At 42.9% G+C, this 17,766-nt stretch overlaps 1 protein-coding gene across 2 annotated transcripts in view; it reads right to left on the reverse strand.

Moving 5' to 3' along the window:
- Positions 1-17,766, reverse strand: part of B4GALT6 (beta-1,4-galactosyltransferase 6) — a 106,002-nt gene that overhangs the window by 17,011 nt on the left and 71,225 nt on the right. For both annotated transcript variants that reach the window (XM_077270399.1, XM_077270400.1), the window contains exons 3-5: positions 16,749-16,862; positions 11,296-11,417; positions 694-810 (exon numbers count right to left, since the gene is read on the reverse strand). In XM_077270399.1, the coding sequence (XP_077126514.1) occupies positions 694-810; positions 11,296-11,417; positions 16,749-16,862 (353 nt within the window). The remainder of the gene's footprint in view (positions 1-693; positions 811-11,295; positions 11,418-16,748; positions 16,863-17,766) is intronic.

Genomic DNA, 17,766 nt, shown 5'->3' on the forward strand with positions numbered 1-17,766 from the left:
GTATATTCTAACCTCTTTTGCTCATCTTTCAGGTTACATCAGGGCTTATCTACTGCATTAAAGAATGCTGTAGATAAGCCCCTGATGTCGGTGGGCTTAGCTCACCTTCGATTTTGGGGGTGACAGGTTCCCTTTAAACTGTATGTGTATCATATGTGTTCTGCAGAGAGACACTGACAGATTACCTCCCTTTTCTACACTAGTGCACTAAAATTAGTGATATTCAGCCCTCTCCACTTCTTTACACTGCTTGCAAAGCTCTAATTAGTAGGAAAAGTGTGGTTACATTGCTCAAACACTTCCCTCAGACTGTTGTTCCTGACAGCCAGCGGGGAGTAGAAATGCACAGTGTCATAGGTCGTCATAATCCGAAGTGCCTACCACGCGTTGCGTCTGCTAGATGCAGCAAGATCATTTTTTCCCTTTTTTGTCTTAAAGTTACAGCGAGTCAGTGGAGCTAGTTGCAAACTGCGATAAGGCAGTAAATTCCTGTCGCTGCTTCCAAATTCTTGGCTGCATTGGTGACTATTTGATTTGCCATCTGGAGCCCTGAATGATGTGTCACCCATCAAAGCGAGACGTCTCACCATGTGTAGGCAGCTTTGCTTTATACCCACACAGAGCTTTGCACCTTAAACAGTTACTGAAAATGTAATTGTTAAAAAGTTACAGAAAACTGACGATGGGACTTACCTGCTCAATGACATAGAAGGAGAACTCTAAGTGCTGCCTCTGGAGCATGGGGATTAGATGCCTGAAGAAGATCGGCAGATGTTCATGGCGATTTCGGAATGGAATAAGAATTGCCACCTGTAACCATTCAAAAGGTAGAAGAGCGAGAAGGTTATCCACTGACTTACATGAAGTGTGTGCAGTATAAATCTGAGTCACTAGCTGGTACTGTAACTGAAAACGAAGAGGAACGTGTCGCCCCCTTGTCCTAGCAATCATTGGGTGTCACAAGGCACAGACCTCTACTGATGAGGCCATCTGAGATGCCTTGGTGAACCATCTGATTGAAACCTGAACTTATAGAATGCTTGATATATACAAGACCGTTGACTTCCTCCAGTGCCAGGCTCTAGTACCGTTTGCCATGCTTTCCTGATTACCCGCCTTACTTAAGACAGATGACATAAGCAGGAAGAGGTCCACTTCATTCTAAGGAGCCCTTGCTGCAATGCTTTGTCTTATTTCCTCAGCAAGCTTATTTTCTTCTCAGTGGTTCCCCATGGCAAAAAGCCAATCATTCCTATTCTGATAGCAAGAGCCTTCCTTCAATACCACATCCGATGCCCTCAGCATTAGTATGTCACGGTATGTCATGCATGTGCCTCTCAGGAGGACTCCTCACCCTTCTGTGCACATACCCGGTCAGCACAGGCTGGAACCCGCAATAACCTGGATAACTGCAGGCAACAAGTACAATTTTTGAAGGTGATTATCCCCATACAGCCAGGGCCAACAAAGGGTAAATAGTTGAAATGAAGGTTTCCTGCACATACAGTCTAATTTTACTTTTTACACATCTTTACTTCACAAAAAGCCTATGGAATTTCCGCCTGACATGCCCGACCTTTGCCCAGAGTGTGGAGTAACCTTGGGCACCTCTTATCTTCTACACCCATGCCAGAAGATTAACTGTAATTTGGAGCACATGACTGCATATTTCATACCACCATGTGGACATCAGTCCCTGATAACCAGGTAACGCAGCTACGATTCTTACACCCCAAAAACATTTCTTCTAACTGAACAGATATTCATAGGGGAGGTCCTGTGCCAGACTAAAAACAATCATGCCAAGTGCTGGAACTCACAATAGTAATAAAAAGCAAGACTGCCCCAGGGGACGTGAGGAAGCAGGGTGGAACGCGAGTCGGGGCTTGCTAGGTGAGCCGCTCTCTTGCAGGTTTGCATGCATCATCTCCAAACACTTGTTATATATTTTTGGTCTGAATACTTTCAGCATTCTGTTATTCACTTTATACTCAGTCCATGGTTCCACTTCAATACCCTTATTTTGGTGGAGAGACTATACTATGCTGTACTGGGACATTGGCCTGTATTTTCAGGGATGGCATACATCTGCTTTATGGATAGGCTGTCTCCATGTATAAATAGATCTTTCACTAACTGGATTAATACTTGTTTCAGTATACATGACCATGGCATTCATGGTGATTCCAGAATAAATCCTGGGGGAATATACCCTATGTACTATTGGATTATTTCACATATGATTAAACCATTATACTCTGTTTGGCAGAACCATTTATTGCTTATACTTGCATAGCATTTGGATGTTCCTAATTCTCTACCAATAGGCTCTTCATCTTGTGCAATCCCTGAGTCAATCTTGCTTTTTATTACTATCGTGTATGTTTTAATATACGTTGAATAAAGAATATTTGTTTTTTGTTTATTTTAATATTGGCATAGCAATTGCACCATTTGAAGCTCTATGACCTCGGTCGGTGGGATTCTTGTTTTTCATAGCAGAGCATGGTTGATATAAGGAGTGTTGTAAGCGTATTCATTATAAACCAGCAAGCTCTGACCGGCTGACCATGCATGTCTAACTCAATGTGGAGAATTTAGCCCTTTTCAAATCTTCATTGTTCACATTGACATGAGACACCATAGTGGACCCTTTTAAAAGTCAACGGGGTCTGACAGGCACAGATATTGACCATAGTTGTGGCACAGCACTGTGGCTTCTGTTACAATCAGAAGAAGCAATACGGAAGTGAGCAGGGTCTTATTTCTGATATCCAACATGCCCCATTCTTCCATTCCTCAATAGAAGCCATGCTGGGACTGACACATGCATTCAATTCACGTCTTTCTGCCACAATCAGGGGTCAGACTGCCGTTTATTGGATTCCCAACACTTGTGACCAGTTGTATTTTATGGTGGACACATTTCTTGGACTACTGACGCTCTTTTAGATGCACATTGCGTTCTTCCGATGCATTACTGTAAGGAGGGTCATGTATCTAGACTTTTGGAATTTGCATTTTGTATTTCTCAGGGTAGTTGGGTAAAGATAAAATTGCCACTGAATTGAAAGAAAACAATGGGAAAAATGGTTTCAACCATAAACCATGCCTTTCATATATATCATATAAAGAAAACAGCAATTTAGGGGTTATTAATAGAGAATTTTGTGTCAAAGGACCCAGATTATCAATCACACTTGGCCAGAGTAAAAACTGGTAATTTCCTGAGCAAAAACCACAAATATTCATTAAACATCAGCGGTAAAAAGCCACAAAATACAGATGTGCTTTATAAATAATCCATTTTATGACTGGGATTGTGACATCAAAAATCAGATTAAAGCAAAGACAGATCAAATACTTATACTAAGACCGTGCCTGGATTATTAGAGGGGAATATGACAGATAAACGGTAAATTGTTTAAAGGCAATTTGTTCTCATGAAATGTATAGTGCGTCTGCGAGCAGCAACAGCAGCGATAAGCCCAGCTAACTGCATGGTAATGGCTGATGGGAGCAGCTCTTATCTGGCCTGGTCCTTATTATATACAGGTGCTCCTCACAAAATTAGAATATCATCAAAAAGTTAATTTATTTCAGTTCTTCAATACAAAAAGTGAAACTCACATTATATAAGAAAAAATAAAATTTTTTAGTTCGCTCGCCGTCCTCGTCTCACTCCAGGAGTCCGTCCCTCAGCCAGGGTCGCGGCTCGGCAGCCACAGTAACAAAATTTAAAAAAATGTGTATGACCCGGAAATGAAGAATCCGCTGCACATTCAGAGGTCTTATACGTATAAAACTTCCATTTTATCGAAGAATAACATGTTGGTTCTAGATGTCCACTGGCTGATCTGACTGCATGTAACTGTACATAAAAGACCTCTGAAGGTGCAGCGGATTCTTCATCGCCGGGTCATACACGTTTTTTTGCATATACTATATAGTCATCATTACATACAGAGTGATCTATTTTAAGTGTTTGTTTCTGGTAATGTTGATGATTATGGCTTACAGCCAATGAAAACCCAAAAGTCATTATCTCAGTAAATTAGAATACTTTATAACACCAACTTGAAAAATGTTTTTAAAATCTGAAATGTTGGCCTCCTGAATGTATGTTCAGTAAATGCACTCAATACTTGGTCGGGGCTCATTTTGTATCAATTACTGCATCAATGCGGCGTGGCATGGAGGTGATCAGCCTGTGGCACTGCTGAGGTGTTATAGAAGCCCAGGTTGCTTTGATAGCAGCCTTCAGTTCATCTACATTGTTGGGTCTGGTGTCTCCTCTTCCTCTTGACAATACTCCATAGATTCTCTATGGGGTTAAGGTCAGGCGAGTTTGCTGGCCAATGAAGCACAGTGATACTGTTGTTTATAAACCAGGTATTGGTACTTTTGGCAGTGTGGACATGGGCCAAGTCCTGCTGGAGAATGAAATTTCCATCTCCAAAAAGCTTGTCGGCAGAGGGAAGCATGAAGTGCTCTAATATTTCCTAGTAGACGGCTGCGCTGACTTTGGTCTTGATAAAACACAGTGGATCTACAGAGAATAGCAGGTTTCTCAATGAAATGGACATAAAACTTAACTTTTACTAAGATCCTTTAAAAAAGGTGCTAACATATAGTGAAGACAAAGTGCCAGTGCAGACACCAACAACAAGAGAACATGAATAAAACACAAAAAAATGCTCTAACTACCACAATCTCCAGTCCAAAATTCTTATTGGATGGTGAAAATTGTTTCTCAACCAGTATGGGGTGTACAGAAACAGGAGATCTGCCACTCAATTCTATGGCAGATCCTCCTGATGTAATCGATCACTCTGTACCTAGATCCCTATCTGGAATCTAGATATTTATACACACTATAAATACACTCAAAGCATGATGTCTAGGGGCCGGCCTTTTTACAACTCCCCATGTGTATAGACACTCATACTACTTGGTGTGCTTAATCTCTTAGTGGTAGTATACACAAATAACAATATGCTCGTGTAGAAACACAGGATATATATTCCTCCAAGTACATCTCTCATACGTGTAGCTAAAATGAAACCATGCCTCCCACCATCTGAGGATCTCCCATGGTGCACATTCACACAGACTACCTACAACGGTTAATACATAGTCTCAATGTTTCTATACTCATCTGTCATCGCATGATCAACCTCCAGCCCGATGCAGATTGAGGGCACATAAACCTTCATGCGGCTCCTAGGTTCCTCCGCATATTCTATTACAGGTCATGCTGATTAGAAAATGTCTCCCAACGCATTTCATCTAATGCCGAATCCTCAGGGGATCAAGACATATTTGAAATTCAAATTAGCATTTGCTCTTGTGCTTTCATTTTACCGACCTTATAATGACTGCCCGCCGGAGTTCAAAGTTGCGTGCTTCCGGACGCCGCAGGCTTCACTTCCGGTGTATTGAAGCGCGTGCACTAAGCGATAGCGCGCACACTACTTCCGGTTACCGAGGCAATCACGCCTCGTGCCGTAACGTCACATCCGGTTTGCGAGCGCTTCTCCAAGCGCATCGCTCTTATGCGATAGTGCTCGATACACATAGGGGTGCGGATTATGGTTACATCTCCCACGATATAACACTACCTATACCCCATTTTTTATATTTGGGAAGAGGACTTCTTTCCAGTGCTATGATATGTTCAGGTTACAATATCTCTTCCATATATTATACCCCCGTGGATGGAGGCTGGTTTAGAGTTTCAGATTAATGTACCCCACTAAAAAGTGTATATATACTCAGAACTGATCAATATGCGCCGTTTTATTTGATGGTACCTACATCTCATGACACAGCGGGCCTCCTACATTGTAAGAGGGATACAAAAGGGTGCAGCTATCAAAATCCCTATATGAGCCCTCACTACACTCTCTCCTACCTATATTTAATATTACAGTCATGAAGCACCAATATACTTTGTATAGATGAGTGGTACCTACCACGGAGGTTGGCACCCTACACCTGCGCAATGGCGCCCCACTCAACGGTGGCTGTCCCTGTTACAGATGCTCTAATATCTATAAGAAAGAAGAAAAGTTAAGATTGTCATTCAGGCCTAGTGGTGTCATGGTTTGCAGACGAAATATCCACTTGCTCTCTTGTTGCAGGATACTCCTATCCCAGTCCCCCACCCCTCTGGGGGCGATGCACTCTTTCAATCCCCATGAAATTGACAACCTTGAGATTCTTTAGGTGTACCCTATTGATATGGTTGGCCACCGGGGTATCACTTTTGTTCACGGTATCTCTGTGATGTTCGCCCACCCTCCTTCTCAGCTCTCTGCTGGTTTTGCCGATATATTCAACTCCATATTCACATGTCATCTTATAGATTACGCCTCTGGTCTTACAATTTATGAAATGTCTGATGTGAAAAGTATCACCTGTCACGTTACTCATGAATTCTTTTCCTTGGCGTATAGCTGCACAATATTTACAGCTACCGCATCTGTAACATCCTTTAACTCGGCCACCTAGCCATGTAGAACTTGATTGGGGAGGGGGCGGGGTAAAATGGATGTGGACCACTATCTTTTATGGACCAACCTTTTCTGAATGTGATTTGTGGAACAGAGGTTAAAATCCCCTTTAGGTCGTCATCCATTTGCAGGATGGGCCAATGTTTTTTTTTACAATCTCTCTCAAGGCAGTCGCCCCGTTTGTAAATCTAGTAATCAGTCTGACATTGTTGTCAGCTTCCTTCTTAGAAGTTGGAATGAGTAGATCCCTTCTCTGTCTCATGAGGGATGATTTATACGCTTCCCTTAGGATCTTATCCGGGTACCCTCGTTCTTGGAAGCGTACTCTAAGGTCATTTGCTTGTCTATGATAGATCATACTCTCAGAGCAATTTCTCCGTGCTCTGAGATATTGACATAATGACTTTTGGGTTTTCATTGGCTGTAAGCCATAATCATCAACATTAACAGAAATAAACACTTGAAATAGATCACTCTGTTTGTAATGACTCTATATAATATAGGAGTTTCACTTTTTGTATTAACTTTTTGATGATATTCTAATTTTGTGAGAAGCACTTGTATATAACTGTAAGGTAGTGCCTGTTGGGAGCAGCTCTCATCTGGCCTGGTCCTTATTATATATACAGTTGAAACCAAAACTTTACATACACTATATAAAAAGATACATATGCATGTTTTTCTCAATGTCTGACAGGAAATCAGAATAATTCTTTCCTGTTTTAGATCAATTAGGATTACTATAATTATTATTTGCCAAATGACAGAATAATGAGAGAGAGAGAATGTGTTAAGGCATTTTTACTTACTGCAAAGACAAAAATTACATACATTTCATTAGTATTTGGTACCATTGTCCTTAAACTGAATGACTTGGGTCAAACGTTTGGGATCTCCTTCCACAAGCTTCTCACAATACTTGGTCGGAATTTGGGCCCATTCTTCTTGACAAAACTGGTGTAACTGATCCAGGTTTGTAGATCGCCTTGCTCGCATTGACCTTTTCAGCTTTGCCCATAAATTTTCAATAGGATTGAGATCAGGGCTTTGTGATGGCCACTCCAAAACATTGACTTTTGTTATCCTTAATTAAGCCACTTTGTTTTTGGCAATTGGCATTTTGGCAATATGCTTCAGGTCATTGTCCATTTGGAAGACCCATTTCTGCCCAAGCTTTAACTTCCTGGTTAAGGCTACTTTCACACTATCGTTTTGGTGAAAAAAAAAGCATCCTGCTAAGTTGCCCGCAGGATGCGTTTTTTCTCCATAGACTTGCATTAGCGGCGCATTGCGACGTATGGCCACATGTCGCATCCGTCGTGCGACGGATGCGTCGTGTTTTGGCGGACGGTCGGCACAAAAAAACGTTCCATGTAACTTTTTTTGTGCATCGCGTCCGCCATTTTCGACCGCGCATGCGGACGAAACGCCGCCCCAGACATTACAATGGTGCAGCGGATGCGTTGAAAAACTACATCCGCTGCCCCCGTTGTGCATTTATTTCACAACGTGTGTCGGTACGTCGGGCCGACGCATGGCGACGGCCCCGTACCGACGCTAGTGTGAAAGTAGCCTTATGTCTTGAGATGTTGCTTAAATATTGCCACATAATCTTCTTTTCCCATGATGCCATCTACTTTGTGAAGTACACCAGTCCCTCCTGCAGCAAAACAACCCCACAACATGATGCTATCACCCCTGTGTTACACAGTTGGGATGGTGTTTATTAGGCTTCCAAGTTTCTCCCTTTTTCCTCCAAAAGTAACGATGGTCACTATACCCAAGTAGTTACATTTTAGTCTCATCAGACCACAGGACAGGTCTCCAACAATTAAGGTCTTTGTTCCTGTGTCTGCATTTGCAAACATTAATCTGGCCGTTTTGTGTTTCTTTTGGAGTAATGGCTTCTTCCTGGCAGAGTGGCCTTTCAGCCATGTTGATAGAGTCCTCGTTTCACTGTGGATATTGACACAATCTTACGAGCTTCAGCCATCATCTTCACAGGTCTTTTGCTTTTGTCCTTGGGTTAACATACACATGTTGCACCAAAGCACGTTCATCTCTGGGACACAGAACCCTGCGGTATGATAGCGCTTCCAAACACATGACATCATCATATGGGCAGTCCAGAATTGTTTAAAGGCATAGTAATCTTAGTGTATATAAACTTTTGACTTTGCAGTAAGTAATAAAAATGCCTTAAAGCATTCTCTCTCATTATTCTGGAATTTGGCAAATAATAATTATGGCAATCCTAAATTACCCAAGATGGGAAAGGCTTATTCTGATTTCATATCACATATTGAGAAAAACCATGCACATGTGTCTTTTTATATAGTGTATGTAAACTCCAGGTTTCAACTGTATACTGTATATAACTGTATGGTAAGGGCTGATGGGAGCAGCTCTCATCTGGCCCGGTCCCTTATTATGCACCGAGCCGTGGGGGAAGGCTTCAGCGGTGAGTAGCACACTCTTTTCCTCCGTGCACCTGTGCAGTCTTGCATAAGAGCCAAAAGGAATATTAACAGATTTTCTATAAGCTCAGCATACTTTCTGTATAAGGTGCAGTAAAAACTTGAGTGCCTCATTGTAATTAGTATATTCATTGCAAACATTTTTCGAACTACATAATGATCATCATTTTCATCATGATGTTTGCTATGAAGCACATTTTACAGAATGCAATTACACCTCTGCTTATGAATGGACCCTGCAGCTGGCGAGTGACGGATGCAGGGCTAAAGGTATGCCGCCATGAGGGTCTGCGCTCCAGGAGACGGACATGTTATTTCATTCTCCTTTTTACTGACTTTACATCAGCCCAATACATGGTTGTGAGGCTGAAGAAACCGTCCCCTAATGTTCAGGCGGCCATGGGAGAACAGGTACTGCGACCTCAGAGCTTTTAGTGCATTCAATGGAAACCTGGGTCCAACCAACAGAGATCTAAAGAGTACAGCAAACGGGGAAACAAGAAATCGGCGTGCTGCTAAAGCTCTGCTGTCAATGGGGGCTCCCCTCATCGCCGTCAGTAAGATACAAGATCTATGCAGTTTCCTCGAGCTGCCATGCCATTACAGCATAGGAACGATGCCCGTGCAATCTCTTGAGGGGGCCTGTTTTGTTACACAGCAATACCACAATCTAACAGTAGGTAGTAGAGATAACAGTACCTGAGTGATATGACATAAGGCACACCATGGGGTGCGGCAAACCATTGGTCCAACAATTGCCCCAGTCTTTGCCATGTACGAAAAACCATTTACGTTATGGCCATGTGCTGGCAGTGACACTAGCCATGATGACAGCCATCGTACAGGATGAACACAGCAACGCCGGTTTGTATAATTGGAAGTCTTTAAAAAGGGTTTTCCAGCGTCAGGAAACCTCTGTCTCTCGACTGCAATTTGTTTCTTAAAAACAAACAACTGTGCTTTACTCACCCTCCTCGGGTCCTTTACTCACCCTCCTGTGAGTGGTACTGTCTGCAGCGCTGACATTACTGCAACCAAATCAGTGAACTCACCCCATGTTATCATCTCAGGTAGACTACTGAGCTCAGTTACTGGCCACAGAGCCGTCAGCTCTGCACACATAGCCCTCGCTGGGAGGAGAAGCAGGGACTCGGCGTTACACCGGTGAGGGCGAAGAACGCTAGTTTGCTCTTTGTTGTTCCTCGGCTCAAGGAACACCTCCGGGGCAAGAAATTTGACGACAATAGCGACGTGATAACTGCTGTTGGGGATTTTTTTGAGGGTCAAGATCAAGAATTTTTTTTCGAAGGGAATTCTAAGTTTAGAAAAGAGATGGACTAAATGTATAGACTTGTTAGGAGACAATATAGTAAAAAAAATAAATTATTTTTCTACATACATTGTGTTTAGTATTCATTATCATTACTTTTGGATCGCCCCTGGTACACACACATATACACCAGTACCAAACCATACTGCACCATTAAAGGAGTTGTCCACAAAAACCCCCCAAAAAACTGTATATGGGATTGCAGCTCTGCTCTGAATGGAGCCAGTGAATAGGTGCAGGCTTGCTTCTGGAAGTAGGCAGCCACATTCTTATAGCCCTGGAACAGGACAGAATAATGCGCACATCACAATGAGGGGCGGTAAGTAACTAAAGGATTTCTTAATACAGCTCCACGAACATGTGAGGCTTGTCAATTCCCAGTGTTAACAGTGAATAAGGACACAGATTATAAACTCTCCATTGCGCACATGTTGGGCCATTATATGGATTCTCGTATATAGGACTAGAATTTTCAGCAAATGTCTTATTGCAAATGTAAATGGGTTATTTATGAAATTGTTTGCAAGGGAAAAACAAATGTACTGGCCACAGCAATCAATCAGGAACCTGGCGGTATTCTGTGACTGACGTTAGAAAATGAGACTAGGTTTATATAAAAGCCTTCTGCGCAGAACAGAAAATTACCTGCAGTTTCCCTTGATTATAACTTACTGCGTCACCCCTGCTTTATATGTGCAGAAGTTTCTTCTATTCGCTGATATGAGCGGCGTGCGGCCATGCACACGGCCAGTCTTTCCGCTCCGCTGTCATAAAGTGAAGCGATTCCCACTTATATCCCATGTGTAGGTGGCCAATTTGACAGCATATACTTAATCGCTCACGTCGCACTGTAATTTGCTGATCTGACATTTGTGTAGTTGCCAACTGGAATGATTTCTTGTGGCCGCGGAGCCGATATTGGGGAGTGATAAGCAATCAGCTACAAAGCCGCCATCTTGCCCCGTCATCTCACCTTCCAGCGAGGGGTGCAGTCTGCAGGTTTCCAGTGCCCTCCTGGCCCAATATTCATGGCAGAGAATTGCTGGTGAATTTCTTCTAACGTGATCTCACTCATATTGATATCCGTGGGGCCACCTGCAGTGAAGAACAATTCCAATAAATAGCTGAGATTTCACAACGTTTTTGCCCGTCTTCATTTTATAGCGTGGGATTGTGCTCTTGGTAAGGAGCTCACCTTGGGTGAGGCCAATACAAGTCAACGCTTGAAAATTAGTCATTTAATTATAAACTTTTGTGTTGTAATAAGGAAGTTACAAGGCACTGAAGTTCACTATCGTTATAGCCATCAGAAGACAGCTGTCACAAACGGAGGATGGAAACTGGGCATTTTACTCACACCTCCACCCTCAAGACCGGCGCTGCTCAATAAGGACATCCCTCCAATATGGAAAGGGAGCAATGATGGAAATAGATTGCACATGCAATTACTCCCAGTGCTCACCAGTTTAATGAAGGTCCCATGGTGCACTGAAGAGGTCATAGCGCTGTACACTGTGGCCATGAATGGCACTGCAGGTTCTCAAATGTGAGAGCGTGCAGGACCATCCATACCCTGTACAGTGCTGTAGGGGTCGGGTGTCTGAGGGTCTCACCCCATGGTTCGGATATGGAGGACTGATCCCAAGATTAGGTTACTAACATGAAAATCTTGGAAACCCTTTTAGGCCATGTGCACACGTTCAGGATTTTTCGCGGTTTTTTTCGCTATAAAAACGTGATAAAAACGCGAAAAAACCGCTAACATATGCCTCCCATTATTTACAGTGTATTCCGCATTTTTTGTGCAAATGTTGTGATTTTTTCCGCGAAAAAATCGCATCGCGGAAAAAAAAGCAACATGTTCATTAAGGCTGTGTTCACACGTTGCAGATTATTCGCGTTTTTTTCGCGTTTTTTCCCTATAAAAACGCTATAAAACCACAAATAATCTGCTTATATTATGCATCCTATCATTTTTAATGAATTCTGCACTTTTTGTACACATGATGCGTTTTTTTCCGCGGTAAAAACGCATCGCGGTAAAAAACGCAGCATGTTCATTAATTTTGCGTTTTTTTTTGCGGATTTCCCACTTAAAATGCATTGGGAAATGTCCGGAAAAAAACGCATCAAAAACGCGGTAAAAACGCGGTAAAAACGCGCAAAAAACGCATGCGGTTTTCTAGCAGATTTCTTGCAGAAAATTTCAGGTTTTCCTCAGGAATTTTCTGCAAGAATTCCTGAACGTGTGCACATAGCCTAAAAATGCGGAATTGCGGGGATTCCGCACACCTAGGAGTCCATTGATCTGCTTACTTCCCGCACGGGGCTGTGCACACCATGCGGAAGTAAGCAGATTATGTGCGGTTGGTACCCAGGGTGGAGGAGAGGAGACTCTCCTCCACGCACTGGGCACCATATATTTGGTAAAAAAAAAAAAGAATTAAAATAAAAAATAGTCCTATACTCACCCTCGATGTCTTCCCGCCTCACCGCTGCATGCTGCCGCTTCGGTTCCTATAGCTGCTGTGCGGTGAAGGACCTGTGATGACGTCACTGTCTTGTGATTGGTCGTGAGCGGTCATGTGACCGCTCATGTGACCGCTCACATGACCGCGACGTCATGGAAGGTCCTGCGCGCACAGCAGCTATAGGAAGAGGAACGGACGCCGCTGAGGAGATGTCTGGGTGAGTATAAGCATTTTTTTTATTTTTTTTATTATTTTTAAACATTCTATCTTTTACTATAGATGCTGCATAAGCTGCATCTATAGTAAAAAGTTGGTCACACTTGTCAAACAGTATGTTTGACAAGTGTGACCAACCAGTCAGTCAGTTTTCCAAGCGATGCTACAGATCGCTTGGAAAACTTTAGCATTCTGCAAGCTAATTACGCTTGCAGAATGCTAAAAAAAACGCGAAAAAAACGGAAAAAAAACGCAAAAAAAAATGCGGATTTCTTGCAGAAAATTTCCGGTTTTCTTCAGGAAATTTCTGCAAGAAATCCGGACGTGTGCACATACCCTTAGTTTTGGCCTCAAACTCTTACATAAAATGCTTTTGGCCCTCTCCAAATCTGGTGTATTACGCCATTACTTTGGTGTGTAAGTGACTTATTTTCCCAGGCTCCATTGTCTTCGATAGGAACATTAAGACCATTATATGGAATTTGATGGAGGGGGACGATTATTGACTTATGTGAAAGCAGCATGGAAATATGGACGGATGTGTGCACTGTCCCATAGACTACCACTGGCTTCATATAATAGAGCCAAATAAAAACACACACGGAAAGGAGATGTTAAACCATATACACTCATCTCCTGTAAGGAACATCCCATTTAAGAACGGTTTATACAGTAATTTTAGTGTTACTAGTTGGGTGCTCGCGGTATTCAGCTTAGAAGGTGGATGTGCACATTGTATCCATTTAGTATGGCGCTACCTGGAGTTCCATGTCAGTAATGGTCAGCACGTTTCACTAGATTGGGGTGGGGGGTCCTCACAATGTAACAAGCAAATGTTCAATGTGTTCTGCTCCATACAATGAAATGATAGTTGACGGTGGGACCACCCCAATGACCTAGGTTTGATTGTATCAGGAAGTAGGAAGTATATTTTGCCGTGGAAAAAAAGAAAAATTACATGAGAATAACCGCTTCTTACTGAAAGAATCCCAGACCCTGAACATGGAATAGAAGTTGGGTCAGTATGGAGCTGCGAGTACATATATATGCCACCCCACCAGGGATAAAGACTTCCGCATACCTGCAGGAACTGAAGATGGGGCCTGTATCTTGGATATAGCTAAGTACATAGACCTTTTTTCACATTTTAAAGGTTTGTAAACATCTTTAAAACTAATTTCAAAGGTTTTTCTGGAACCTCAGTAGCAGCTCACCAAGCAGCACATCAAAGGGCCTGAGAAAACGCTCAGCTGGTTCTAGGATGACGCATTCAAAAAAGCTGTCGAGAACAAAGCTGCTGCAGAGAAGGGCTGAAGTTTTCTAAAAAGGTTTCATTTACAAAAAAATAAATAAATAAATCTGCTCTCACAATCTTGTATATCTCTAGTTCTAAGGACGTCATATCCTACAGTATATTATAACCATACTAGCATAGTGGCTCAGTGGTTAGCACTGTTGCTTTGCAGCGCTGGAGTCCTGGGTTCAAATCCCACCAAGGACAACATCTGCAAGGAGTTTATATGTTCTCCCCGTGTTTGCGTGGGTTTCCTCCGGGGTCTCAGGTTTCCCCCCCACACTTCAAAGACATACTGATAGGGAATGTAGATTGTAAGCCCCAATGGGGACAGTGATGATGATGTATGTAAAGTCCTGTGGAGCTATAGAAGTGAGTGAAATACATAAATACTAGCAGTCACCATACAGAAGCAGGGGCCAGCACTATGAGAGCACACAACTCGGAGGGGTCTACAATATTCCTTATCTCGCACATCTTCCCTACCTGATCTATCTATCAAAATAAATGAAATCACACTTTCCCCTGTCCCCACAATCCGCTGCCAATCCAAGCTCTCGCCACCTACAGCTCAAAAACATTTCCAGAATCCGTCCTTTCCTCAACCCTCACCCTACCAAAATGCATGCCATAATCATCTCCCGCCTCAACTACTGCAACATCCTCCTCTGTGGCCTACCTTCTAACACCCTTGCACCCCTCCAGTCCATCCTTAACTCTGCTGCCCGACTAATTAATCTCTCTCCTCGCTACACTTTTGCTTCCCCTCTTTGCAAATCTGGCTCCCAATTTCCCAGCGCATCCAGTTTAAACTACTAACACTGACCTACAAAGCCATCCATAACCTGTCTCCTCCGTATATTTCCACACTAATCTCTCAATATCTTGCCTCACGTAATCTCCGGTCCTCCCAAGACCTCCTCCTCTCCTCCACGCTTATTTTCTCCTCACCCAATCGCCTCCAAGACTTCTCCCGAATATCCCCCATCCTCTGGAGTTCTGTGCCCCAACACGTCCGGTTATCCATCACATTTGGATCCTTCAAAAGAAACCTGAAAACCCATCTGAACACCTACTGTTTCTTTCCCCATAATGCTGTAGAATGTAAGCCCGCAAGGGCAGGGTCCCCTTCCCTCCGTATCAGTCAGTCATTGTTAGTTTGTTTACTGTAACTGATATTTGTATTTTGATGTAACCCCGTCTCATGTACAGCACCATGGAATTAATGCTGCTGTATAAATAAATAATAATAATAATAATACTCCAGCTGCTGCAGAATTTCTTTTTAAAGAGAAAGGGAAGCTTCCTGTCCATCACTACTAGATATGAAACACCTTCACCCTTTTCATAAAGGCGGTCAGCGGTGCTTGTATACCTAGGTTCGGCAGCAGCCACAATACCCTGCACCTGCTGCAGAACCTCTTTGGTTACAGGCCTAGCAGAATGCACTTAGAAAAGTGATCTGTGCCGTCTGCAGGAAGAGATGAGCAGCCCCAGGATAATGTCATGGCGTGACATCAGTGGGGAGAATGCAAGCAGTAATGACAGCCTTGCCGATGGAACACATACAATGACAAGGCTTCCATGTGTACTTAGCAGCTCTATGGAGAGGCTTTACTTCGATAACTACTCTTATTTACCACTTAATGCTCCTTTAAGACCAGAAGGACTTAAACCAAATAACACAAATCCCGGATCCAGATTCCGGTGACATGGAGTCGTTTTGCCCAAGATTAGGACAGGGATGGGCAGAATACTGTCCGCTGTAGTAGCAGCTAGTTTGTCTGGTCTCTGGGCAGACTGCTTCATGCAGCTCTCCTCACTCCTTTCATTGTCTGTGCTAATCTTATAAAATATTCAGCATTTTCCGCAGACTCAGGGCAGAAGGACGTTTAATGACTTCTACAGATGGACATAAGAAGTTCAATATTTCAGCAGGATCAGGCCTAGAATTACACTGGGACACAAAGCTCATACCATGCTGAAAAATCATCTTTGTGGGGACTTGGATTCTTCGCTTTTCTTGTAGAAAATAAATAATGGGGAACCTTAGAGGGGGTTTTCTCTTTTCATAGTTTGGTGCTCCGCTCAACAGAGCTTTGCTGGCTACAGTAATCATTGTGACAACCCGGCTCACTCGGAGTTCTCCAAAGATCAGAGGGAGGACTAGTCCACGGGGGGGGGGTGAGTACACAGCCTCTCGGGACTAGTCCTGCCTCATTATTCTATGGAAGGCACTATAAGCGCACTTATGTAATAACGTCAATATTAGTATTACACAAAATATCTCATTGAAAAAAGGAACAATGATGGATACCATGAAAGCAGTGGTTGAGGACAGAAGACGGGTCTGAGAGGTTTCCTTTTAAGTCTTTGAAAAATAATTATTTTGCAATTTGTATAGTTCAAATGCACAAAGCCAAACATTAGCATTGCAATACATACGCATAAAAGGCAGCTTCTCGGGGCACGGGAGGTGCGGAGAGATCGTAAAGTTTTCTGGCAGGTACATGGTTGACTGTGCAGTGAAGTCTGTAGAGTTTGTTCCATCTGGATAATCTGCGCAGGAAATAAAAAAAACAGATCCAAACCTGAGAAAACTGCTGAATAATTGTAACAAACAATGAAAAAGTCCCAGTGTCTGTAAAAATGAAGTAACGTAATATATACAGAGGAGTTATAGTGAGCAGCCTTGACATATAACACCTAGGGCAGATTGTGATGGACTTCAAGATATTCCCACGCTGAAGGCACCCGAATATGCAAGAGAAAAGTCATCTGAACCTGACGGTTTTGCCAGGACCCTCTGATGATTCAGTTTGCCTGACCGGTTTGCCCTGATGACCGTCCTAAAGTGTGCCGCAGTGGTTTACTGCCTTTTCATTAAGCGCACATGCACGCTCAGTAAAACTGCTGTACATGTGTATGGAGAAGCTACTGGACCACTGTACGGGTTATTTCTCACTACACACATCATTTTTTTGCCATCGGGCACAATCCGGCAAATTTTGAAAAAAAATGGATCCGGCAAAAGTTGCCGCAGGATCCGTTTTTTTCTCATAGACTTGTATTAGCGATGGATTGCCTCACGTTTCATCCGTTGTTTGCCGGATCTGTCGAAAATTCGTTTTCAGGCGGCCGGAGAAAATGGACATAGTAACGTTTTTTTGTGTACGACACTTGCTATAATGGAACCCTATGGCGACGAATTCCGTTTTTTAAACTAAGCACGCGTTTTCCATTCTGGGTTCTCTCTCTTCCCCAGAATCCAATTAGCCAGATCAGCTAGTCGAATACGGCTAAAAAATCGGATCCGTCGTATCAGTTCCACAATTTGCGATGGATCCGTTTTTTCCAAAATTCGCCGGATTGAGCCTGACGGCAAAAACCTGATGTGTGAAAGCAGCCTAATGAGGAGATTTCTTATCTACATTCTTCCAGCAACTAAAAGTACGTCACAAAG

Source organism: Ranitomeya variabilis, chromosome 6 (assembly GCF_051348905.1).
Source record: "Ranitomeya variabilis isolate aRanVar5 chromosome 6, aRanVar5.hap1, whole genome shotgun sequence".
Classification (NCBI taxonomy): domain Eukaryota; kingdom Metazoa; phylum Chordata; class Amphibia; order Anura; family Dendrobatidae; genus Ranitomeya; species Ranitomeya variabilis.